The sequence below is a fragment of the Lipophrys pholis genome (assembly GCF_963383615.2).
Source record: "Lipophrys pholis genome assembly, chromosome: 19".
Classification (NCBI taxonomy): domain Eukaryota; kingdom Metazoa; phylum Chordata; class Actinopteri; order Blenniiformes; family Blenniidae; genus Lipophrys; species Lipophrys pholis.
This window is the reverse complement of record NC_137647.1, coordinates 21,675,941-21,702,616: the sequence shown is the minus strand read 5'-3', so window position 1 is coordinate 21,702,616 and position 26,676 is coordinate 21,675,941. Positions and strand designations below refer to the sequence as shown.

The 26,676-nt window shown below is 43.5% G+C and overlaps 2 protein-coding genes across 6 annotated transcripts in view; both read right to left on the bottom strand.

Annotated features, from left to right (window-relative positions):
* Positions 1 to 18,478, bottom strand: part of rbfox1 (RNA binding fox-1 homolog 1) — a 397,214-nt gene extending 378,736 nt beyond the window's left edge. The window contains exon 1 of the mRNA XM_080488009.1: positions 18,422 to 18,478. The gene's annotated coding sequence lies outside the window, so the exon portion shown is untranslated. The remainder of the gene's footprint in view (positions 1 to 18,421) is intronic.
* A 750-nt stretch (positions 18,479 to 19,228) lies between these two features.
* On the bottom strand, positions 19,229 to 25,803 carry LOC308125231 (protein unc-119 homolog B-like). Of its 5 annotated transcripts, none has more exons than XM_080488846.1 (6): positions 25,402 to 25,755; positions 23,878 to 23,991; positions 23,412 to 23,502; positions 22,082 to 22,254; positions 21,882 to 21,999; positions 19,229 to 21,807 (listed from the first exon to the last, which is right to left on the bottom strand). In XM_080488846.1, exons 1-5 carry the CDS (start codon positions 25,634 to 25,636, stop codon positions 21,884 to 21,886), a joined length of 729 nt encoding a protein of 242 aa, XP_080344972.1. In that variant the 5' UTR covers positions 25,637 to 25,755; the 3' UTR covers positions 19,229 to 21,807; positions 21,882 to 21,883. The 5 variants fall into 5 exon arrangements, 3 of the variants coding, with proteins under 3 accessions (XP_080344972.1, XP_080344973.1, XP_080344974.1); XR_013936363.1 differs by having other exon boundaries at positions 19,775 to 21,807; positions 22,082 to 22,249; positions 25,402 to 25,713; XM_080488847.1 differs by having other exon boundaries at positions 19,775 to 21,807; positions 21,917 to 21,999; positions 25,402 to 25,713.
* Positions 25,804 to 26,676: the final 873 nt, after the last annotated feature.

Here is a 26,676-nt window from a genome sequence, read left to right as displayed (position 1 = left end):
GGGACAAACTCATTTTATAACTCCAAGTTTGAAAAGATCAAGAATGCTTTGACTTCATTGCATCGATTTACATTATATTGTGCCACAATGGCAATAATTCATATTCTCTGGACTTTTCAAAAAATTCTGGGACCAAAAATAAAGACGTATACAAACAGTTGCAGTTTCTAAAACCATTACTGTGTGCTTCCTACACTTCCAACTAACATCTATTCATACCTGATCTGAAGGATTTATGTCTTTACTCAAACTCATTGAAGACTCATTGGACACTTCCTGCCTGAAGTAGTGATGTACGATACCTATTATTATCATTATCATTATTATTATTATTATTATTATTATTATTATTATTATTATTATTATTATTATTATTATTATTATTATTATTATTATCGTAGAGAGATATTTTTGATTAATATTATTGGAGGTTATTCAACAAATTCTAGTCTGATTTTTACATACCTTTATTTTAACTTTTTTTTAACTGACAAAATCTGTAATAGTGAGTAATAGTTGTGAAGTTTTAACATTTGCCTGTATTGTTTGAACTCAGATGTGAGTCAGAGACAAAACTATGAGAATTACTGCAGCTCTGGCCCTCTCATCACTTTATAGAGAATTTATAATGGACTCATTCTAAGCAGTTCTGTGTATTTCTCCAACATGTATCCGCTTCATTTATGAAAACGTGGACTGAAACACCTTCTGCTTGGTGTTTTTGTTACAGGAATCTTGTGCTTCTTTGGAAGGGGTTTACTCTCAGATTGTAGATGTTTTGCTCGTGCTTTATGCTGGATAATCCCGTCAGCAACCTGTGTGTCGTCCTCAATAAGAATTTAGACCGAAAAACATCCTGTTTCATCCCAGAACCATTTCACTCACATCCCCGTGAAGTAGCAGGGCCTCATGCAGATAGAAGAGACCGTGTGTGTGTGTGTGTGTGTGTGTGTGTGTGTGTGTGTGTGTGTGTGTGTGTGTGTGTGTGTGTGTGTGTGTGTGTGTGTGTGTGTGTGTGTGTGTGTGTGTGTGTGTGTGTGTGTGTGTGTGTGTACAGTGTAGTAGCCATCCTTCCATGGAAATATAGCTGGCACTGACAGCTGTGGCAGTTCCAGTTATTGAGTCGATGGGTAATTGGTCTCACAGGAGATAAATGAGGCAGCGTGTGTGTGTGTGTGTGTGTGTGTGTGTGTGTGTACGGGTGTACATGTGTGCGTGTAGGTGTGTGAGCTCTAGTGTGTATGTGCATGTCCTCGTGTATGTGTGTCTCAGTCAGCAGCGGGAGGAAGACGATGCGCCATCCCAGAGATTACCCAAGAGAAGACAATCACAGCTAAACACTCGGATGCTTGAGTACCATTTGTCAACCGTTTAGGATGCACACAGGGTGGACCTCCCCCCCACCCCCCACCCCACCCCCCCTCCTCCTCCATCACCTGACACAAAAACAGCTGGCTGCTCACTTACTGTTTACCACACATTATCATATGGAAAGCTCACCTGAACCCAAGAACCTGGTTCAATGTTCCTCCAGTATTTTTTGAAGACATCGAGGGAAATGACACGGTCCATACCTTCAAAGTTCTCCATCGCTCCACATGGGATCCTTAGCCTTGTTTCACTTATGTGGTATTGTGTTGGTAAGGTACAGGTTTTCATGTTTCCTCTAACCAAAGTTGTGGATAGTACCGAAAGTTCCACAGAAAAGCCTCGGTCCCACTGTGCAGTGCGTGCCGGAGCGGGACTGGCCGGTAAGGCAAAGTGCGCCCAGACCCAACTCTGATGCGCGGTCTCACCACAGAGAGTGCAGTTAGAATGTAGGCGGTGTTGTGAACGACGCAGGTATGGAACGTCACTACGCGACAGAAGTCACAGGACCAACGCAGAAGTTGCGGCCGCCTGAGCCGCAGCCCTCCAAGTAAAGCCGTGAGCCTCCATTCTCTGTGACACAGCGGAAAATCTTCTCATTCTGAACAGCAATTCACTTCAGTTCAACTTTATTTATAAAGCACCAAGTATACCACATTCATTTCTAGGTGCTTTTAACAGAGAGAAACCCATCAATCGAATCCAATCCAAGCTTTTGCCGCAACAAATGTGTTCCGCCTTGGTCCCTCGTTTATTCTTGTGTAATGACGTCACATACCTGCATCGTTACGTGGCCGTTCACAACCCCGCCTACATTTTAACCATACCCTCTGTGGTGGAAACACGCAACAGTTGGGTCTGGTCAGTGCTGCCTTACCGTACCGTATCGTACTGTACCGCACTGCGCAGTGGAAACAAGGGTTTAGTGGCCGTACCGAGGCCTCGTTTACACAAGAGGGCATTGTTTATATATGTATAACGGGGAATCTAACTAATCACCATTGTTATCATGCGGTTACTGTTACCAACAATTAAATGTAGTGCGTTTCAAAGTGAAGTGGAGCAACTCCTTGGAGCTGTCATCCAACTTGGCTCTCAGACACACAGCCACGAGATCTGCATCAGTGATGATGATTGGCTGAGGTAGAGTATCATTTCATGGTAAGCCAATTAGAGGCAGTTTTCAGTTGGGCAGGTGTTGTTGTTGTTGTTGTTGTTGTTACACACAAACACACGCACACAGCAGCCTCACACAAACTCACACAGATTAGCCCGCAGCCATGGCGTCCGGAGCGTTCAGAGGTAAAGCTGGTGTTTTTCAAGGTGGGAGTATCTTCACTACTTTAACCTCATTGAGGAAAAAGTCAGTGGAGTGTACTGTATGTCCCGAAGCAAGCGACACATGTTCCTTCAAAAGTAGTGGCCAATAACACTGTTGACAAGTTGATGATGATGATACCAGGCCAGAAGCAGAATTCTCTCTTATCGAGGTAACTTCAGGGCTAACTCTGAGTTTATCGTACGATGATGTTGGTTCTCTACCTACTGAGGTAAATCGCCATGGTAACTTACACTAAATGGCTAATGCTCTGGATAAGAGATTAACAAGCATCAAAGCTCCGCCTCCTGACCAATCAGATCTCTTGGATATCGACCTGCCTCGTTCTTAGAAGATCCTGATTGGTGCACGGCTTGTGAGAGGAGCGCTTTGGAGAGAAATCATTTTTAGGGATAGATTGTCATTTTGTTGGTCACTGCTGTTCTGGCTGGGCGGTGTTGTGCGAGAGGAAGCTCATGACTCGCCAGATGAAAGCGCAGCTCCATGACCATCTCTTGTAACGTGTAAGACCTTGATCACCGCAGCATCTCACTTCTACGACTTACTGTAAACTGTCCCCTATGTTGGAACCCGGCCTTAAGCCCGCGAGTTCTTCCCGGTCCTTTGATCCTGAACTCGGTTCGTCTAAAAAGGGTCTCAAGACAGCAAGATACGTTTAACATTTATTCAGCAAAGACTGTCCAACTCCGTTATTCACCATTTGTCTTCTGGGTGGCCGCCACGCCCAGACAATTGGCTGAGCTTCAGTGAAATTGGTCAATTTTGTCACATCGTCAGTTGCCAACCGAAGTCAGACGTCCATAATCAACGTTCGTCATGAAAGCTACAGAACAACGTTATCCTGGAATGAACGGTCACATTCTCAGATTCTAAGCGTAAAGTGTGATCATAGTATCATCAAAATCATAAAGCCTCCAAACAGTAAGTGATAGAAGTGATGAAAACAACTACTTGTGATCCAGCTGAGTCCCACTTTGCACTGAATACGACAGTTTGCCTTAATTTGGTCTTTAATTGATTGATTTCAAGTTTTTAGATAATCTAATATTAGAAAAAAGAAGGGGTTTTAATTTGTTTTAAAACTTTCCTCTCTGCCGTCACTGCATCAAAAGCAGATTACACATTTAGATCAGGAACCAGATGGTATTTATTTCACTCCATTACCTCACAGTGGAGTCTTATGCATCAATGCATGCATATCTATGAAGCAGAATCTGTTTACAATTAAACCGATCAAAACATGTTTTGATGAACAATTTTTCTTGATTTTCAAGCGTTTTGTTTAATGCAAATAGCAGATGATTATCTCTCATACAGAACTTTTGGTTTTCATAAAGTCTTGTTTGTTTCGGTGTTTAATGTTTGGCACAGCTGTCGCGGCTGCCAATATGAGTTTTATTGCGTCTTAAACAAGCTGGTAAAACCAACTTAGGTGATGATCGACCCCAGTCAGTTACCGAGTGATCAATAGACTCTAGAATGGACTTCAGGATGTCAAGAATCTCAGTCGTGGATAACCAGACTATCCAGAGGTCAGTTAATTCTGGAGTCAATGGTGACAACCTGATCCTCTTCTGCTAATGTACAAACCTCAGAGCACAACCACTGATACCTTAGAGAAGTGTGCACATAGTGTGTGTGTGTGTGTCTGTGCTTGTTTTACTGTATGCAGTCTGACTGTACTGAGCCATGAATGAAGCAGAGCCCAGAACTAAACGGATGTCTACTTGAAGATTGCTCCTTTTTTAACCGGGAGGATTTAAAGGTGTCAGCCTTCAGGCTAGCTGAGTAAGACTCTTAGGCGGATCAGGCACTCAGCTACACACACACACACACACACACACACACACACACACACACACACACACACACACACACACACACACACACACACACACACACACACACACATATGGTCTTGTATTAGCAGTGGTCTCTGCTGGCAGAGACACTGAACTTCTGTTTGTATCACAGCTGAGCCCTTTGATGTGCCATACCATTTTGCATGCTGCTGTTTCTTTTCCCTGCACTCCAAACACACACACACACACACACACACACACACACACACACACACACACACACACACACACACACACACACTGAGCTGGGCACACACTGAGAGGGTTTTAGATGCCGTTTGATGTGGGATCCTGGCTGGTCGTCGGTTTGGGATCGGTTCTGTCCAGATGGATTCTGGCAGCACAACATGCATTGAACACATCACATAGCAGCTCGGGCATTTTCTCTAAACCGCGTGAGTGTGTGAGCGTACGGACTTCTTATCGTTGTGGGGACCGAAGTCCCTCGCGGGGGCTTGGTATCATTGTGGGGACACAAATCACTCAGGCAGGAAAACTCTTACGAGTTGCAGGGGAATTGATGAGGTGATAGAAATGTAAGAGCCTTACTGATTTTGTTTCTTTGAATTAACAGGATTTTCCTTTCTTTCTGAATGCTTTTCTTTACGCTTTAGTCAATACTAAGGAAGCCTGCCCTTTCTAAACTGCACACACTCATTCCATTCCATTACTGTGGTTGACTGGTTCGTTCATGTGTCAAGATATAAATTACAAACCGAGAAAACCTTTATACATGTCACAATCCCTCCTCCCGTTGGATTTGCTCCTCTTAACCTTCATCTAACCGCAAGTTTCTCCCACTGAGTCTACATTTTTTTCCTTCAGAAAAAGCATTAAGACGACAGATCCAGACAAGTGCTTATAGAAGTGTGTTTCCAAACGGCTTTAGCTGGGAATCCTCCCAGAATCCCTTTGAACGAGCTGCAGACCACGTTACAGTGAAGACACACCCACTGTCACCGACATGCAAACAGAACAGTCTGCAGAATAAATGACAGTCTTACTCTGGGCAAATGAACCTACTATCCAGGAGAAATGATCACCAGCATCAAATGCAAGCTGGTGTGAAGATTTCTGAGAATGGGATCCAAACTAAACACCAGAACATGTGGAAACACTGATAGCCTGCATGTTACTGACACTTCATTCCTTTTGTTTAATCTACAATGTGCATTGCAATTTATTGCGTTGCTGCTTTGTCTTATATCTTCTCTGAATCTCTTCTGTGTCTTTTTTTCCTTGCAGTTTTGACTTTGTGACAGATAATCGCCCCTATTTCCTTTTTCTTTTCATTGCTTTTTTTCTTTTTATTTATTTGCGGAAACGCTTCCATCAAAACGTCCGACTCCATGTTCATTTAGTGCTTGTAGGGGTTCAGCAGAACATTTAATCAAGCAAAGATACACAGAAATGGAGATCGTTGAACCAGACTTGATGCCGTTTTGCACATGGTGTCACTTTTTGTAATATTCTCAAGGATAACACGCAAAACACACAAAGCAGAGTCGCAATCTGTTCACCTTTAACACTTTTTATGGAGGAACGTAGGTTCGGGTTACAAGTGAAGACAGAAAACCTTCGTCGCGTTTTGGGTGTCCGTTTCCACAACAACGATGGCCGACGCCACAGAACACACAACTTTTTGAAAACGTCTCCCAACATGGAACTTTCTGAAACTCCGTCTCCATGGAAACAGGGGAAAATGCTACTTTTCTGAAAAGGCTGTGACTGTGCATGCTCACCACAGTAGTAAATAGTTCATCTGCGCACGCACGAGTTGAAGGACAATAACAACATCGTTTGCCTCCAGAGTGTCATGACTCCATATTCTCCTGGGACTAGTTGACAGTCAACAGAGCAACAACCCAACTTGGTCCTCTGTCCATACGATTGTCCGTGTCCTCAAAATTGTTATGTATTGATATTTCACTGCGAGCATGTGTGCGTGGTTTCAATGCAAAAACAACCAAGCAGCGCCAACTCGTGGCCCAGCAGGCTAACTACATTGTTTTCAGCATTTCTGCCATTTCTATGGAAACAAATATCCTTTTAAAAATGTTGCAGTGTAAACAAGAAACTTTTCTGAAACAAGAAAATTCAGAAACAATGCGTTTTGTTTTGAAATGGATTCTTAGTGAATCAAGTCATATGTGTTTTATCTGTTATTAACAATTTCCCCTGGGACTGATAAAGTATATCTATTCTATTCTATTCTATTCTATTCTATTCGAGTGATTGATTTACAAAAAAATCTAAGGAAAAAATATTATTTTTAGTTGATTATCTCCAAAATGCACATAAACATGCGATTCAACATGCCGTATGCAGGATGTTGATAAATCAAGGCCCCGGTAAAAGAATAACTACAAACAGGCAGGAACAAGATCTGTGTATCGATGAGTGTATGTGTGGTTTATTGAGAATGAGGTCGAAACAGGAAAGCAAATTTTGTAAAAACAACAAGAGCAATCAGAGATTTCATATTCCACATTCAAATCAACTGCCTTTATTCATTCATTTAGTTGAGTGATCCCAGGATTTTATTTCATAATTTGAAAGAACACAAGACAAAATTCTTACCTTCTTCCAGGATATCATCCAAACTGTACTTGAGAAGCCTGGCTAACCACAAACTACACTTCCTAAAACCTAAACATGCGACTCCATTTCCCACAATGCACTTGTCATTTAAAGTGACAGGTTAAGAATCTAACAATACATAGACAAAATTACATTTTGTAACAGGTTCTTTTTATCTGGATCACCACCAAAATTCAAGGGACTCTTCCTTTGATCAAAATGCATCTTTGTATCAATTCTCATGAAGTTCACCTCGTTAGTTTTTGAGACATCTTGTTAACAGACTAATAAACTCGGGTGATTTTATAACCTCCTTGGCAGAGGTAATTAAAAAAATCCCAAGCTTTCCAATGAAATCATGAAGTGGATTTCTTTGAGTCCTCCATAGCTGTCAGCAACAAGCCCAGCCAACTCCAGAAACAAACCCTCATGCCCCCCCCACCACCACCCCCACCCCCCACCAACCACCCCCATCCTTGATGTGCACCTCCCATTCTCTTCCTCCCAAAGCTCCGACTTAAAATGATTGAGGGTGCTGTGCAATTTCCAGCGGGCTCTCGTGCCCTTCACCTCCAACAATAGCGCCTGCATGGGAATGAAGAATGCGCCAAAGCTGCTGCTGAGCATCTGGCAATCCTGAGGGGAGATAGTGCCACTTTTACAAGATGAAACAGGTGAATGTTTAATAATGCTCCTTTTTTTCTCTCGCTCTTCCTCTCTCTCTCCCCAGCCTCCTTTACTCAGGAAGACTAATGTTTTCTTTCAAATGCATTAGCATTTTGATAAGCCCAGCTGAAGACCTACCCCCCCCCCCCCCCCCCCCGTTCTCCCTCTCCTGCCGGAGCGATAAGGAGATGCGGTCCGGCTTTATGACAGCGTGGAGTAATTGGAACGCAGCGTGGAAGAAGTCAGTGTTCAGGGAAGAGGAGGAGAGGCGGGGGGGGGGGGGGGGGGGGTGGGGGCTTTCAGGTGGATAAACTTCGCCTATTCACTGAGGAAATGAAGACAGACTGAATGAAGGTGTTTCCACAAGCTTCCTGGAGGAAATGGCAGGCAAACTTCCTGTTTTATTAAAAAAACTAAAAAAACACACACAGAAACAATCTATCCCACAAACTGCTTTGATTTTATTCCTTATTATATTGCTATGTTGTTCTGTTTTATAAAGAACGTACAAAGTGAGAAAGTATTAGGGTAGCGATACAAACTTGGGATTTTTTTCATTGAGATCTCATTCTTTTGTTTACATTTTCCTTTGATTTAACTCTGATCTGATCCAATGTGCTAAAGATGTAAAGACACACAGCTCACTGCGTTCTCTGAAGGAAGACTCTGTCCTGGTACCATAGAGTAGCCAATAAAACCAGCATTTTTAACAAGTGTACAAAAGCTGCATCATAATTAAAGTACATGCAGGTAAAGGTGTGTAAGACGTGATGTTCAGACGGGGAGTTGTTCAGTTTTAGATATGACTCTGTTGGATTTGGCTCTATGTAAATAAAGTTGAATTGAATTGAATTGTATGAATCAGATTCAGACAGACATATGAAGATGATCCAAGACAGATAAAAAAAAAAATTTTCAACTACGGATGTGTGTCACATATGGACATCAAAGTGGGATTTGAGCCACTTGTGCCTCAGAAAGAAATGTGCATTCTCGTCATTTTCAGTCAAATTAACTGCCATTTGTGACGTATTTGCTGGAACCGTGCCGTTTTAGTGGACAGACACTGAAACCTGAGCTGATATGATGCTGCAAACTGTGTAAACTTAATCATGAAGGAGCATCAGATCCACACATGGAGGGTGAATTCATTAGAACCAATCATGCTGAATGCAGCTAATAAAGGTCGACTAACCACTAGGTATTGTGAACAAAGATTTATCGACCTATAAACTTTTCCGCTTGTGTTAATTACATCTCTTCATACATCTTTAAAGTTTTCCCGGAGCTTTTATCCAAACTGTACGATTGTGTTGATTCAGTTTGCATGAGCTTCCCTCAAACGATCCAAGAACAGACGGCGGTGACTCCGAGCCGCCTGACGGTGTTTGTAATCTGCAGCCCCGCCACCGTCGGACGTGTTCATTCGTCTGCTGTCTGTTTGGAGCTTTCTTGTTTTCTGCCCCGTTCTTTTCTCTCTTTACCGTCGCCAAGCCCGGCAGTCCAAAGTGACAAATGTGACATTTAAAGGTTGGGAAATAGGTGATCCACTAAAAGCTGTGTCTCATCCCACTGTGTCACCTGCACAACGCCTTGTAAAGCAAACAGCTAAAAAAAACTAATTAAAAAAAAAAAAGGGTTGTAAAGATACAGCCGATTCAAATGCTGTCTGTCCTTCTTTTACTTGAATGTGAAGGAGCATGCCATGAATATGTTATAACCGGTTATATACACTAAATAAAAGCTAAATAAACAGGCATGGAGCTAAAATCTAAGCGTCTCTTATCACCAGTCATTCCTAATCTCTGAAAGTGAAATCTATACGGTTTTTCGATAACAAAGACGCCACAGAAATGTGACACGAGCGCAGAGTCCTCACGCCACAGCCAGATGCGTCTTTCTTATTTCCGCCTGAAGATGACGCGCCGTGACTGATGCGACCTTTGGTCCGAGGCTTTGATGTGTCGTCCCTCCCGGCTCACGGCTCCATCACCGCGGGTGGATTAAGGTCAGTCCAAATGTTTTGACGTGCTGCAGGCCACTTTAAAGTTGCACACCGTGCGAGCGGGAGACATGCTCGTCACGTATGAAGCGCTCTCACCGGGGCATGAGGAGGTTAAATAAATAAATAAATAAATAAAAGAAAACCTGCAGCTCATCGCTGATGTGAGACACTCTGTGAGGCGCTCTGTGGTCACCGCGTGGCCAGTTTCCCTCGGAACTCGCTCAGGGGGGAGATCAATAACCTGAACACTGTTCATGCACCAACGCGTCTGTGCAACACTGCACATGATCTCCGCCTGAAAATACAAACATCACACTATTTCTGGGCATCTATGATGTGATGACAGTCATTTGACTTTTATTTCTTGGTGTATTTTTCTTTGAATTTGATCAGGAAGTCATCACCATCACCATCATCATCATCATCATCATCATCACCATCATTAGTGCCTTTAAATAACTCAAATGTATTGAATTTTCAATAAAACTGAATCAGTTTTGTTTTCTGGGTTTGATGCTTTACAGGTGACCTAATTGCCATATTTCTGTATAGTGGGGGGTTTGTGTTTATCATTTATTAAATTCAAATTGGTCAAAATAGTAAATAGATTTGTACCAAATCACCCCTTATTAGTTCCCAGAGAGGAAATGTCTTTACCGGATTGACAGGTAATAGAGCGAGCCACTGCGCCATATATCTGATATGATTTGTTGGGTTTTTCTCTTTTCTCTGTTAAAAGCACCTAGAAATGACTGTGTTGTATTTGGTGCTATATAATAAATAAATATATAAATTTCTCCACATGCGAGATAAATAAAGTGATATCTTATCTTATCTTATATAAATAAAGTTGAATTGACTTGAACACGTGAAGATTCACATCACAATGGGACTGAGACAAAGTGACAGAATTTGAAAGACAACAAATCATTTGCTGGTTCTACCTGGTTGGTCTAACGGGGGGGGGGGGGGGGGGGGGGGGGGGTAAAAAATGGCCCACTCATGAATGCCGCAAAAATGTTACACATTAACCCGATGCGATTCCATTCATGCCTAATTTCCAGTTTAAAATGTAAAGTTGAATGTCAAAGCTGTGAATCCTCTCCTGCGTGTTGGTTTCTCGGTAACAAAAGAGCCGAAGGAGTGATTAGTTTTGTGATGTGACACTAACAGCCCTCAGGTGCGGTGTCCTCCCATCAGGAACGCAGGAACCCGTCCCCGCGTCTCCATGCGGCTTGACAGCGCGGCCTGACAATGATGACTGAAGATCCTCGGCGCCGCTTTAATGATGGCACTGATACATTCCTGCATCCTAAGCAACTGTCCCGTCCACGCACCTCAACATGAAGGAAACCAAAATAACTGCCTCATGAATATTTACCTGTGCTAAGAAAGTGACCCCAAAACGACAAAAATCATTGTCGGCGGCGGCGGCGATGATGTGTGTGCGCGGCATTCGTCACGAGGTGGTGGCGGTGCGGGATGCTGTTTCCCCAGCCCCGTGAAGCCCCGTGAAGATTAGTCTAATGCCTGTTTATCAATGCAAACCGTGTCTGGATTCAAAAGCCCAGATCTGAGAGCAAATCCATCATCACATGAAAGGTTGCTCCACCTCTGCTGGAGATAGTGATGGCGGCACACGGCTCCCTCTCACTCACGCTCACACACTCTGGTTAGCATTCTCTTCAGTGTCCCACCTACTGACACTGCTATTGATTACAGTGGGGGACCTTAACAACCCTGCACAATGAGCAACCACCATAAATGCCCAATTCCTCCTTCCCCGAGCCCGAGGTAGACGATCTGGCCCAGTGGGAGCGGGTCAAAGGCTTATCGAGCTGGAGACGGACATTTTCCAAGGTTTGGCACATGAGATATATTACCTCCAATACCATGTCGATGCACACTCTCCTACCAACCGTGGGAAAGACAAAACTGCACAATATCAACAGCAAGAGTGAAATGGCACATGGGGTCTGCAGTGATGATCAGCGTGTTGAATCTGTTTCCGACGATCACTGTCGATGAGCAGGAGCGGCTCTCAGCCGCACGTCTTCAGCTCCAGATATACAAAGTTCAAAGATCAAGGTCACCGGAACCACACAGGTTTCTGACTTTTTCATTTCTTCCATAAGCAATACATCAGTATGAAATCACTTTAGAATCAGATCAGTGGTCGGGCTGAACAAAATATCGCAAATGAATCGTTACCGTGACGTCAAATAGTGACGCACCAATTTTACCAAGAGACCCACAAAACCGTGTCCGTGCACCGTGAATATTCAGAATGACCGACTGAAGTACGAAAGAAAACGCAGTTATTACACAGAATTGTCCAACAAAGTAAAAGCAGGGAACTGAAGTTGAATTATTTCATCTGTGGTGTCCAGAGGACAGACTGCTGGTGGAAACGGAAGAATGAGATGGACGAATTCACATCTAACAAAGAAGCTGAAACAGGAGCTCGAACGTATCAACACCATCTACATAAGTGTTGATTTATTGTTTCTAACTGTGTTGCAGTAGAGTCCCATATGGTCTAGCGGTTAGGATTCCTGGTTTTCACCCAGGTGGCCCGGGTTCGACTCCCGGTATGGGAATGTATCTTACAGCCGGTCGTCTCATGAGATGGAAGAAGGCCAACAGATGATGAGCGCTGTAGATCAGATTATACTTTATTCACCCCACAAAGGGAGAAAAGTACTTAATACAGCAGTAAACAAATCAATCAATCAATATGTGCAACAAATTTTTAAAGCAGCAGGTAGGGGGATTAAAAAAGGCACTAAAGGTATTTAAAAGTCGAAGTCGAAAAGTATATTTATTTTATTGCACACGATAACAGTTTGTTGTGAAAAGCACGACATACATGTATGGTAAGTGGGGGTTTCGCATGAGATATTAGCTAATATTCCACATTATAAAACAGTTTTTGTATGTATAAATGACTGAATAGTGCAGTGGACACATAAAAAGTGGAGAGTATAATATCACTTGACATCATAGTATATTGCATCTTCACCTTCATCCTGTTATTTCTGCTACTTTGTTCTCTTGATGTTTTCTCGGTGCTGCTTCAGCTCTTGTGTCGTCTGTCAGTCTCCTCCCATTGATTAGTATTGACGCTATCTTCTCTCCGTTCTCCCGGGTAGCTGCATCCACCCTCTTGTGTTTGGTTTGGTTTGGTTTGGTTCCTTCTTTTGGATCGTCGCTGCTTCATCAAGATTCATTTTTGTTACCAGTGCCTGTGTCCAGATCCTCCATCCTGCCGATCCGACACTCAACAATGAGCCTGGAAACACCCGATTCTCCTTAGGACGAAGGGGAACGATCGTGGTTCCATCCATCGATCTTCTGTATTGACCCACGTCAGCAGCCCACCACAGGGCGAACACAGTGACACATACACCTCCAGCAGGCAACATGGAGTCATCGGCTCTCCTTTGGGGATGGATGAATGGATGGATGGATGAATGGATGAATGGATGGATGAATGGATGGATGAATGGATGAATGGATGGATGGGTGGATGAGACAAAACCAGACTGACCAAACCTGCCACATCCAGGGAGAACATGCAAGCCCACGGAGAGCAAAGCCGGGACTCAAACCACAGAAATGCAGAATATCACTTCTCATTCATCGTTCTTCATAGATTCTCAATCAGTTGTTGACGTTTGATTATTTAATCACTGAATTCAGATAAGTCAAACAAAACATTGCCGATGTGTAAAATCATGTGTCTGGATCACCCACAGCTCCCACAAAGAGGCGTCCTGGTTTTTGTTTGGATTCAGCTCATCAGCATGTGACAAAGGTCTTCATCTGCCCGGGCTCAGCTGCTGCTGCTCCTCTGTGGCACGAGCGAGCAGCCACATTTTAATCACTCGCAGGCAGACGACAACAACAACACGCACACACACACACACACACACACACACACACACTAATGGGAGGAAGAAAAAGGTTTCCTCAGAGAGGGAGAAAGACAAGAGAAGCCCCTTCAGGCTTTTTTTTTGGGGGGGGGGGGGCTTTTGTGTAGGCTTCATATTGGAGAGGAAATAACTATGGTGAGTAATTTACTGTGAGATGAAATATTTTAGCTTTCAGGTTTGTCTGCAGATTTACAGCCACATGTGACTTTACAACTCCTCTGTCGTCACTCCAGAGCTCTTCTGAAATGACTCTGAAGCGCCTCTGTAAGTCTATAGCTCCACTACTAGTGACTCTATAGCTCCTCTGTAATGACTCTAGAACTTCTCTGTGACTCTATAGCTCGTCTGTAACTCTATAGCTCCTCTGTGACTCTATAGCTCGTCTGTAACTCTATAGCTCCTCTGTGACTCTATAGCTTCACTAGTGACTGTATTGCTCCTCTTTGACTCTATAGCTCCACTAGTGACTCTATAGCTACTCTGTGACTCTATAGCTTCTCTGTGACTCTATAGCTCCTCTTTGACTTTATAGCTCCACTAGTGACTCTATAGCTTCACTAGTGACTGTATTGCTCCTCTTTGACTCTATAGCTACTCTGTGACTCTATAGCTCCTCTTTGACTTTATAGCTCCACTAGTGACTCTATAGCTTCACTAGTGACTGTATTGCTCCTCTTTGACTCTATAGCTCCACTAGTGACTCTATAGCTACTCTGTGACTCTATAGCTTCTCTGTGACTCTATAGCTCCACTAGTGACTCTATAGGTCCTCTGTGACTCGATAGCTTTTCTGTAGTGACTCTATAACTCCTCTGTAACTCTATAGCTCCTCTGTGACTCTATAGCTCTTCTGTAATGACTCTATAACTCCTCTGTAACGCTTTAGCTCCACAAGTGACTCTATAACTCCTCTGTGACTTTCTAGCTCCTCTTTAGTGACTCTATAGCTCTTTTGTAGAGTCACCACGTCCCCTCTGTAGTGACTCTATAGCTTTCCTGTATTGTAATGTTTTTATCTCACACTTTAACCTCAGCATCTTTTCAACATCGCCATCCAGTGGCTTTTGTGTGTCAGTGCATCGCCTCCATACGTTCAGTCCCTCCCCAGGAGGAGGTTCACACTGGAGAGCCCTGGACAGGTGAGCGCTGGAGGACTGAGGATTATAAAACTGTTTCAGCATATCTCAGAGGTGTGTTTCAATCCCTTTGCTCTGTCACCTCTATGAGCAAAAGAGCCTCTGTCAACCAATTAAAACATGATTAACTATCAAAGTAAGGAAAGCACAGCTCACTGAGTCAAATATAAAGACTATAAAACAGCTTAGACTTTTTTTTAACAGTTTGTCGCAGCTTTTGTAGTTTTAGCCATTTTAGCTGTTTTGGTTTTGTTCTGTTTTCCTTTTCAGCTTTTCTAGTGGTTTTGGCCATTGTGTTTTTTTTTTTAATCTATTTGAGCTGTTTTACCTGTTTAAGCAGTTTTAATCATTTTACTTTTTTTTCTCTTTTTTTTTTACCATTTCACGGGGGAAAATAGTGGAACGTCACACATACTTTAATGGACCGACTATGGAACGATTCTTTAAAAGTCCCATTTGTCCCCTTGAGCAGTGAGATGAGCCTTTTTGAATGATATTCTGGTGTATTTGGTGGAACCGTGCCACTACAGAGGGGCTGAGGAGCCACATGTGGCTGCACAGCTGCAGATCACTGGGCTCTTCAGATGTTTGCAGAGTTCACCCACAGCCACCAGTAAAGAACCGGACGATGGAGTGCATTTTGAAGGAGGAGCATCACCCTGACAGACTATCTCATAAAGCCTCCGCTCCGCCGCCACTAACCAAAACCTTCCACACACTCTCAGTAAGTTGTAAATCGTCTCCCCAGGACTCCCTGTGTGCTGCTCAATTATAGTCTGAACAGTCTGCCAGCGTGCGATAGTTCTTTCGACAGCGGTACAATTTCACAGGGCAATCAAAGCGCGGTCTACACGACAGCCGGCTTGTTGCAAGCCAAGCAGCAGATGCTTCTCTCCTGTATTTTGCATATTCACCACATGAAAGATGGCTGCAGAGAGCAGCCTCCTCGCCGCTCGCTTCGCACCAGCAGGACTCAATCCCAACACCTCCGGGTTGTTCCCACATATTTCATTTGGCTTCATGAAGTCTCAGAGCTTTACTCTTCCGTAAACAAACAGGTGTGTGCTTCAACGTATGCAACGCAATAGGAATACAAACATTGTGAAAAAGCCTTTAAAAGAAAACCTCGTGGCAGGATGTGATGTTACGCTGCAGACTCAGAGTGCATCAAGCAACACAAGCAGGCCAACATGGGACTTTTAAATGCAGGGAAATGCAGAATTACGACCAACTCTGTGCAATATACCCTAAGTATTGAAAAAAACCGGACTGAGTCACCATTAATTATGTCTCCATGCACTCTACCAATTCAATATGACAGATTTTAAAAGACAACTGCGATTAATTGTGATTAATTTTCATTTATTTCACCAAATAAAGCTGTCATTAATTAAGTTAAAATCCAATCAATTCAGAGGCCTAATTATTTCATACCTGGTGGCACAATAATCAAAGAAAAGCAAGTCAACAAACCGTGAGAAACCTTTAAGATAAAGTCCATTGACAGATGGTGGGATTTTGAGACGGAGAAAGTGCACTGGTATTTCCACGAAATCTCAAAGCACAAAGACAGGAACATCTTTCAATTAAGTGTTTTCCTCACAGATCATTTTTGCAATATCGTGCAGTCAATAGGAAAGTGTTCAAAAAGGTCCAGCCTATGAATCTTTTGAATTATTCAACATTACTTCATATTGAATCAAAGTACAAACGAACATGATGTGTTGAACTGAGACTGGCGATATTAAAACATTTGTGTGATATCATTCATACACTTAATTGCAAAAACAAATACATTTTAAGCAGAAATCTAAAAGAGATATACTTTTTTTTAGTAGAAAACACCCATTTCCAACCAGACAGCTACACAAATGATAACAAAACAATGTTTTCATCGCACATAAAAGCTGTGTTTTTCAGTGTTTCCCCATTGGGAAATGGAATCTTTCTCAGATCCCTGTTACTCATAAACACAGCAATACTTCATCATATGAGAACTTGTCACAAAAAATCCCCAAAGAAATATAAATACGTTCATTTATCTCTTTTTTTTCCCCCTTCATCCAGCTTGAGGCTGTTCCAACAAACACAAGCCGTTCCCTTATGGAAGAAAAACAAAACCCAGCCAGGTACGGGAAGAACATGCAAACCTACACGCAAAGTTTAAATCTTAAACCACCTTGACATGCAGCCCCTGAAATCATCGTCTACACTCTGTTTCATGAAGCTATAAATAAAGTTTTATTGTATCCAAAAGCCTTTGAAACATCTATTTTTACCACTGTAAGCAGGATATAGAAAAAAAGAAACCCTGTGAAGCAGCTCTGAGGTTTGTTCTTTAGACAGGGCACGGTCCCCATGCACCTCACACGGGGCACCTGGTGACCCTGTGAGGGTCCCCTGAACCCAGACGTCCCTCAGATCATCATCGGTCCCTGCCCCACGCGTCAAACCTGTAAAGAATGAGACATGATGGAGCTCTACAGACGTCTGATAAAGACTGGGGGAGTGAGGTGCAACAGAAGATCTCTGGACATGCAGGAGGATCGAGAAGCACTGCTTCAGTTCAGACACGATATTACCACCCCCCCCCCCCCCCCCCCCCGCTCAGAGCGGTAGAAGCCGGTTTCACACAGCACAGAGCGAGGAAGAACAGCAGAGCCACGACAGGAGTGACATTCGTCACAGATGGAGCTGGAGGACACAACAACAAAAAAAACTACTTCACCAGAAATCCCAGAACTCCACCTCCAATGCTCCTCCGCTCAAACACAACTTCAGCCTTCAGCAGCACAGGGAGGAAGAGGAGGAGGAGGAGGAGGGGAGAGGAGAGGAGAGGAGAGGAGAGGAGAGGAGAGGAGAGGAGAGGAGGGGAGAGGGGAGGAGAGGAGAGGAGAGGAGAGGAGAGGAGAGGAGAGGAGAGGAGAGGAGAGGAGAGGAGAGGAGGGGAGAGGGGAGGAGAGGAGAGGAGAGGAGAGGAGAGGAGGGGAGGGGAGAGGAGAGGAGAGGAGAGGAGAGGAGAGGAGAGGAGAGGAGAGGAGAGGAGGGGAGAGGAGAGGAGAGGATTAACAGGAGGAGGAAGAGGATTAAGAAGAGGAAGAGGAAGACAGAAGGAGGAGGAGGATGAAGAGGACCCCCAACCTGACAACACCACCTTAACTCCCCCAGGTCAGGGAGAGGGTGACATGGATAAAGAGGAGAGACGGAGTGACAGCTGCAGGGGTAAAAGGAGTGAGAGAGATTGCGGGGGGGACCAGAGAGAGTGTGGGGTAACAGTAAAGAGAGGGGGGAACAGGAGGGGGGGGGGGGGGTTACAGTAAAAAGAGAGGGGGATAACAGTAGAGAGTGGGGTAACAGTAAAGGCTGGGGGGTTACAGGAGAGAGAGGAGAGTAACAGGAGAGGGGGGCAATAGCAGAGGGGGTAACAGCGGGGGGTAAGAGGAACAGGGTAACAGGAGAGAGGGGGGTTAACAGTAGAGGGGGTACCAGGAGGGGGTAACAGGAGAAAGCGTGTGCCGGGTCTCACTCACCTGGTGAGTCTCCGCTGGACGCTCGTCGCTGGAGATGCTCAGACTCAGTCTCCTCCTGTGAGCTGAGAGCTGCTGATGCTCCAGAACAAAGTGTGAAGTCAAACACAGGAGGCAGCGTTCAGGAAACACTCTCACACTCTGGCTTCACAATAAAACCACTCCGCTCATACCGGCACACCGCTGGAACCTCTGGCCACACAATGTAAACCACACAAGGAAGCAGGAAGTCACAGGTATTTTAAATGTTTGTATTAACTTGAAATTGTTTTTAGGTTCATATTTGTTACAATTAGTTTTAAAATCATGTGAATGTCTAAAATAATAACTAGTTGAATTTCACTGTTTTTTGTATTTTTGATAAGAGATTGTTGGAGCTGCTTTCTGTTTCTTGTTTCTTTTAAAGGAAAATGAATAGAAGTTGTTTGACACTCCCATCATATTCTGTCTGATGAATCCAGATTTTCTTTAAAATTATCTAATGCTCATAAACACTTTTTGTGATGAATGTATTGAAAACATCCAGAGCTCCTATACCTGGGAACATGTTTTTATTTTATTTTATTAACTCCAGCTCGTCACGTCACCCCCGAAGCTAATATATGTGTCTCTGACGCCCTCTAGAGGTAATAAACTGTAGTACCAAACCATTCTATTGAAACCTGCTGAGACTGTGACCACCACTGGGTTTTGTAGACGTTATTTACACTTTGACTCTCTGCAGCCACTAGAAATAAAGTTTTGTCTCACAAGATCAGTTTAAGCAGAACCATTACTTGTTAAAAAAAGAAAGGATTGTGAAGGATTATTTGATATTCAAGTGGATTTTAATGTGTTATTTGAAAAATAAAGTTTATCATTAGGATTCATTAGATATTTTTTTTAATTGGTGCATCATAGTACATGTATTGCAAATATTCTGTGATCGTAGTGAACATTTTTCAATATTTATGTAAGAAATCCATCAGCCAAAATCAAAAGAAAAGCACAGCATCGCTGACTGATTGTGGAGAAATTAATTTTGAATAATTCTGACCTGAGCTACAGCTGTAAGATTCATCATCATTTAATCATATTTCAGCTGTTGTTAGTGACTGACTGCTTTTCGTTCAATAGAAATGTACACGCTTTTTCAATGGACGCACTTCTTTCATGGAGCATCTTCCTCCCACTAATTGATGTACGTAACCAGCCAACATCCAGATTACAACAATTAATATTTTCATTTTCAAATTTTTCTTTTCTTTTGATTTTTACATAGTTGAGATAAAGATTTTTTACAAATCTTGAATAAATACAACTTCGAGCCTCTCATGACATTTCCTGCTTCTACAGATACAGCGTATGAGCCCTCTTGGGATTATCAAGGTGTCTTTTATTTTCCCAGCAGGAAGCAGACAGACAGAAACAGTTTTAGACACTAACACCAACAAAGCCAATCTGCTGGATTCAAATAGAAAATGGCCCCGAGACAGAGAGCAGTCACACCAATTTAATTCACGAAGTGCGAACACACCTAAGAAATGAATGTGGAGCAGCTCAGACATCCTGAATAACAAGAAAAATAACATTCGGAAAAAACTGAGAATAATTTAAACGATTCCGTCCATAATTTGATTTGAAAGATCGATAATATTAGAAACCCACATGTTGATTGTGAATCCAAGAACAAAAGAGTCTCAATATGTTCACAGGAAACTTTCAAAAGAAACAAGTATTTGTCATTATTAATGTGAGCATTTTTGGAAATATATCGACTCTTCAATAAGGCCGCCCACCGTCAGCCATCCAACATCTTACTGAGTTAAAGACAGAGATCAGATTCTACCTTCACCCACTCTTGATCCACCCGGCAAAGCTGTAGCATTAATAGAGCGGGACATAAACTGGTTCGGGCCTCATCAAATATTTGCATATTTAACCGTGTGATCCTGGAAACCTGATCAAGAGGATTTCTTGTGCCTTAACTCGGCTGAAGAAAAGAATGTTTTGAGTCAAACGCAGACATAAAACATGTCATGCCTGTGCAAAATAAAGAAAAGAAAAATAACCTCAAATAATAATGTTAAAGGTCCCATACTACACAAAATTGACTTTATGATGGTTTTCTAACGGCAATATGTGTGCGAGGTCCTAGAAGGGAAGAAAGTCTGTCATCTCCCTCAATTGCTTGATCCACGTTTTAGTGAATGTGTGCTCAAACAGGCGAATCAGATATTTTCCCTTCATGATGTCATGCGGGGGAAATAGCCACTTGCTCCGGTAGTGGATACTCATTTTGACCCTCCTGCAGGGAGATAAAAACTAACAAAAATGACTGATATAACGAATGAATTCAGAATAGCCTAATATGAAAAACTGCAACAGTAAGCCTTACAACAGGAGCGAGTGTTAGCTACTTGCTATTATATGTAGCGACGCACTAACCCTGTCCTGAACCGTCCTTATTCAGAAGCCTCTCCTCCGTCTGTGTCAGATTCTGGTTCAAACTGCTTGACCGACAGTCCACTGCACACATTAGCACGTGGTACCGGAAAGTTGCGTCTCCTCCCACGGTTGCCAGATCTGACTCGCTGTTTCCAGAATAAACACAACGTAAAACCGGCCTCCCTCAATAAAAACCAGCGTAAATCTCAACTTCAGTAGAAACTCATGTTAAAACCATAAAACTATCAAATGTGTAATAAAGAATATGTCATTAACATACAACTGCAATAAGTAAAAAACAAAAAAGGTCACACAAACAGAATCCCCAAGAAGGTGGGTCTTGTAGGAAGACCCAACCAATCTGGCAACACTGATCTTCTCCCTGAGACAAGCGTGGACGTGGACAGACATAAATCATTGTACAGACACAGAAACAGCCTGTCCTCAGCTCAATAGAGGGACTTTTAGACTGAAATTCAGGACCAAGGCTTAATTTGGGGAAAAACACTTTGAATACAATGTGAAAAACTGTATAGTATGGGACCTTCCAGTAAAGTCTTGTAGTACCACTTTGCACCACAAGTTGGTGCAGTGAGTCGGTCGAGTTGTCTGATACAGCAGATATATCAGTGTACACAGCTGGAACTCATGGTAACTACTTATGAAATGTCTAACTTTAGAAATGATGGAAGTCCTCTGTGAGAGTTCTGTGATCTGACGGACGTTTCATTCATGTGATCGCCGCTTTTTCATTGGTCAGTTTGATCAAACGTCACAACAGTTATCTGAATGGTGCGACTTTTGCGACATACTTTGCACACGAGCGCACACGAAACCAACTGGTTCGAAGTGAGCACAACATCATCAAATAGAGTGTCTCTTCTTCTGGAGGTCAGACAGGCTAAAAACATTGAAGAACTTGCAGTTTTCTCTCATGAAGGGAATGAAGAAGCGTCTGCCGTCTGCAGAGAAAGGAACAAGAATCACAGTTCAGAGACACATTCTTCCTCCAAACGATTACTGAAACATCACTGACCTCTATTCTCTCTTTGGACTGAAGGAATACTCTGCCTTGTGGTGCATGATCAGCTTGTTGTTGACAAAGTAAAAGCTGTCCGAGCGCGTCTCGTACGGGTTGGCGATCATTCCTTCAACTGGGGAGGAGAAAAGAGGACGATCAGGAGTCGGACGGCGTCGCTGTGAGGACGGAGGCCTTCGGAGAGGACGTGACGGTACCGGTGTCAGGATCCAGGTCCGGCAAGCAGTAGATGTGTTCGCAGGTGTTCCTGCTGTGAGGGATGCAGAAGCCGATCTCGAAGTCGAAGGTTTTGAGGAGGAGGCCTCGGAAGAAATGCCTCTCGATGAGACGGAAGCGGTTGAGCGCCCGACTGCCCACGGTGAACTCTAACCTGAGCGACAGGAAGCTCGTCAGCTCGGAGGAACCTCAGCCCCGAGCACCAAACTGTCCTGAGCTAAAATCATGAGCATCGCTCACAATCCTAACTGCTGTGATAATTGCAGATCAAACAGCCTTTGTTAGGCGACAGCGGAATTAAATAGTCACTGATTCATTATAATTTAGTGAAATGATTTGTTGCAAATTTAGCAACAGACACTTTATTTTAACCTTTTAATGTGGAAATGTTTCCCCTTTAAAATTGATTACATTATGTAATATTGATTTTTTTTTTTTTAATGCTTACTTACACATCTATAATTGCCAAACAGTGAAACTAAGATAATACCTGTTTTGAGATTTAACCATCACTGTAGAAATTAAATTAAGATTTTCATCTGAAGTCAAGGTAAGTTTATTCATTTAGCACCGTTCAGACAGACAGGAGGAAGTCGTAAATGCATAAAGAAGACAGTGAGAGTGTTATTTATTGGGAAGCCTGAGCAAATAATTATGTTTTAAGTCCAGATTTTAAAAAAAATTAAAGAATAAACAGTATTTTTATGAAATAAAACTTTTCCTATAGTTCACATCTTTATCATACCATGAAATATTTATAGTGCGAAAAAGGCTAACTTCAGTCCGATGGTGTCCGGAAAGAGGAAACCTGAAGAATCGTAGAGATACGTTGAAAAGTTTATCATTTGTCAAACAAGATTAACTGGCAGAACTAGTGGAGGACATCCAGCTTAATTAACTGTGAAACGCAGAGCGACCGGGGAGGTTGAAGAAGAAGAAGGTGAAAGCAACAGCTGATGAAGGCGCACCAGCAGTACGAGGGGCAGCGTTATGACTGGCCGGCACGGTGGAGGGAGCATCATGACGTGAGGCTGCGCTGTCGCAGCAGCATAAATTCAGGTTGAAGCTCAGAAGAGGTTCTCCGATTCCCAGAGGGACAACGAGTCTAAACGTGGAAGTAAATCTACTGAAAGCTAAGAAACTGAGAAAATCCCCAGTCCGAGTTTGTCACCTTTTCTGAACTTAAAGATATCGCTGACATTTAAATTAACGCGGCGTTCTCAATACAAACACAATTTCATGGTTTCAGATCACGTTTTATCAGCCGCGGATTCGTTTGAATACGATCAATCAGGCGGGTGTCAGACTCACGTAGCTCCGATCTCTCTGAGGGCGAGGAACGCCGGAGAGAAGCGGTACTGGATGAATCTGCTGGTGTCGGGCTCAAAGGCGTTTTGAATTTCTGCAGAAAAGAGATGAAAAGAATGGGGATTGAAGCCCGGGAGCAAAACGATTAGAGGCAACCATCTCTGTCAAAGCACGTCACCCTGTTTTGTACTCTACGTTCCTGCTCAGCGGCCTGATATTTTCTTTATGTTCAAACTTCCCACGTGTTGTTTATGTTGCAACGAGATCGGAGGACTACGTTAATGAACCAGACTGAGTGCGTCAAAGTCAGAAATGAGAGTCATTGTCCCGCATAACAAGCTGTAAATAGTACTACGTCAACATCCAAGCATATCACCTTTTCTCACAACCTGAGAACGTCGGACATTGACTTCTGTGTCTCGTTTGAGTGAGACATCAGCCTGTTGAAGTACAAAAATGGAGAAAGTACCTGTTGAACTATGTTTCCTGATGTCGAGAATGACGGCGCCACTGCCCAGGTCCCTGATCTTGAATCGAGAGAAGCTGACGTTGTAGATGTTGTCTTCTGGCGAACAAAGGTAATCTGCCACACAAACAAGAGTCAAGGGGGAAGAATCAACATCTTCACACATCTGGACACTGGACAGGGAAGCAGTGGCGGGGAAAATGGACGACCCCCCCATGTCGAGGTGGTACTGTATTGGAATGGCAAACGGACGAAACTGAGTGGAGGAGACTCGAGTCAAGTTGTCAATGGAAAAGCACCATAAGGGACCAATAGGTCCTTCGCAGCGTCACGTATCCCAGGATCCACAGCTGTGAGTAAACCTAATGTTATACAGTGTAAGTGGATTTGTAACATTCCTCAGTGGAGTTCGCTTGATACTTATTTCCACCAGGTCGTGTTCTAAACACACCTGAAGAAACTCGAGAGGCAAACGATTCTCAAATGTGTTTTCCAGCTCAATCAAATGACAAATAACCGTGATCATTTATGGAGCTGATGTATCTGGAGCTCTCTTGAGCTCAGTTGTAACCATGAAGGAACCAGATGGATCTGACAGTTCTAAGCACTAAAAAAAAGCCCCTGAGAACGACAAGAGTTGTTTCTATGTGCCAAGCACAAGTCGGAAAGTGTCCTCTCCAATAAAAACACAAAGCCACAGTTCATCTGGAATCCTTCTAGGATCGTCTGCAGCAACACGAACCTGCTTTTTTGTTTCTCTGCACACTCCATCCAATACTTTTAGCTCATTCCACTCCAGCCCTGAAACCACCGAGGTACTCTTCTTCACAATCGTCACCGCTGCACCTGCCCCGGTCTTATCCTGCCCTCCACTGTCTCAGGTCTACTGCCTCCACTGCAGACATTTTGAAACCCATCACTGGAGAGAAACCTGCACCGTGGACCTTGTCCCCTCGTCCTTGGTCAAGACCTGCTTTCCTCCCCAGCATTGAGATTCATGTAAGACCCATCAGATCTCAGTTCAGATCGTCTCCCAACGCTCCCCTTCCCCAAGGTGTCCCCCAGGGCCAAGTTCTTGTCCCCCTCCTATTCATTGTGTCCCTGCTCCAGGTCGTCATCACCACCAAACTACTCCATCCTGACAAACTGCACCACTGATATAAAACAAAACAAACCTGCTCAAGCTAAACTACAACAGATCCAAAATGATCATCACTTGGACCAGAAACACCAAATACCAGGGAGTATTTTAGATATATTTCAGGTATTTTGATTTCCTCCGACAGTCTAAAAGCTTCTGCTGCCAACCTTTATAGAATCCTTACTACACCTTTTATTAATTCAGTTCAACTAAATTATTGTTTGTTGGTTTTGCCTCCTAAACCCGGTCCGTGCTTACAGAGCTGTAGCGCCGGCACCGAGCTCATCTGAACTTTCTGACTCTTTAGAGCATATTCCTTTCCCATAAACACCTCAATGAAAAGCAAAAGTTGAAAGCAACCAGCGCATGTTTTTGGTGAGACTCACCCTCGGTGTAGCTGTTCAGCCTCAGGACATGCTGGGGGCTCACCGGTTCTCCAGCTCTCCACGCTGACACCACCTCCCCGGTCTCTGCTTCACCCAATGCGGAGCCGCCTAAAATCAACCCGTTCCAATCTTCGGCGGCTCCCTCGACCACCATCTCTCCATCTGCCCCCCCATCGCCGGGGATCCCCCCGTCCTCCTCACCACCTTCACGTCTCCTCTCCTCCTGATTCTCCATGTGAGCGATCCAGGCTGCTTCTCTCCCGGCAGGTCAGAACAGAGCAGCTTCTTTTTATTTGGAATGTGTCTGATTACAAGGTGGGACCGAAGAAAACCGAGGACAATATAATCCAGATTAGTCTCGTGGCGGCCGAACTGATTACGTCAGGCTGGATTTGGCGATCTGAGTCAATCCCTAATTAAATCTGCTCACAGATGATTGAACCGGTGAACCGACAAACGGTTGGAACATTGGCCAGAGGACGTGTTTGGTAGTAAAGAAGAATTAAGTGAAATTAAATTTTCACTGTTTCATTACACCATCCGTCAATCTTCTATCGTGTGGAGGGTCGCAGGCAGCTGGACACACACACACACACACACACACACACACACACACACACACACACACACACACACACACACACACACACACACACACACACACACACACACACACACACACACACACACCGGGAGAACATACAAACTCCCACACAGAAAGGCCCGTCCAGTATTTGAACCCCTGACATTCTCACTGTGAGGCGATATATAGTATATCTAATATACGTATGATACGTTACATTGTTAAAGGTGCAGTATATGAGATTTAAAGTAATCCTTATCTTGTGCACCGTATTGCAGGAGTGGGTGAAAAATCTGTTTGTGTTGCTTCTTCCCTTAATGCAGGGAGAGTGGTGGAGCACCGACTGGTGATACAGAGTGATCTGAGACCGATCAGGCTCATCTTTTGTGTGACATTCTGAACATCTTGTCCTGGATTGAAATGTTTGTTGTTGGTCTTCTCGTGTTTCGAGTTCAGACCTGCTCAAACCTTCTTGTAAATGTTCACATACCAGAAGAGGAGAACCGTTTTATATTTTATAATCATTGCACACGTTTCTCGCACAATGGCTCCATAGCGCCCCCTACATTGTTTGATTTCACCTCCGTCCGAGACATTTGTTAGACCGATGCAGCACGTTAAGCCACACAGAAATGTCGTGACCCCCACAGTGAAATTCCTGCGTTGGGCTTCTCCTACAGGTTAAGACCTCA

Excerpts from the sequence above, each read along its gene's own strand:
- LOC308125231 (XM_080488846.1), bottom strand. The coding sequence starts at position 25,636 with ATGGAGAATCAGGAGGAGAGGAGACGTGAAGGTGGTGAGGAGGACGGG. Across the intron at positions 23,992-25,401 it reads GCTGAACAGCTACACCGAGG|ATTACCTTTGTTCGCCAGAA; the intron begins GTGAGTCTCACC and ends TTTGTGTGGCAG. Across the intron at positions 22,255-23,411 it reads CTCAGAGAGATCGGAGCTAC|GTTAGAGTTCACCGTGGGCA; the intron begins GTGAGTCTGACA and ends CCTGTCGCTCAG.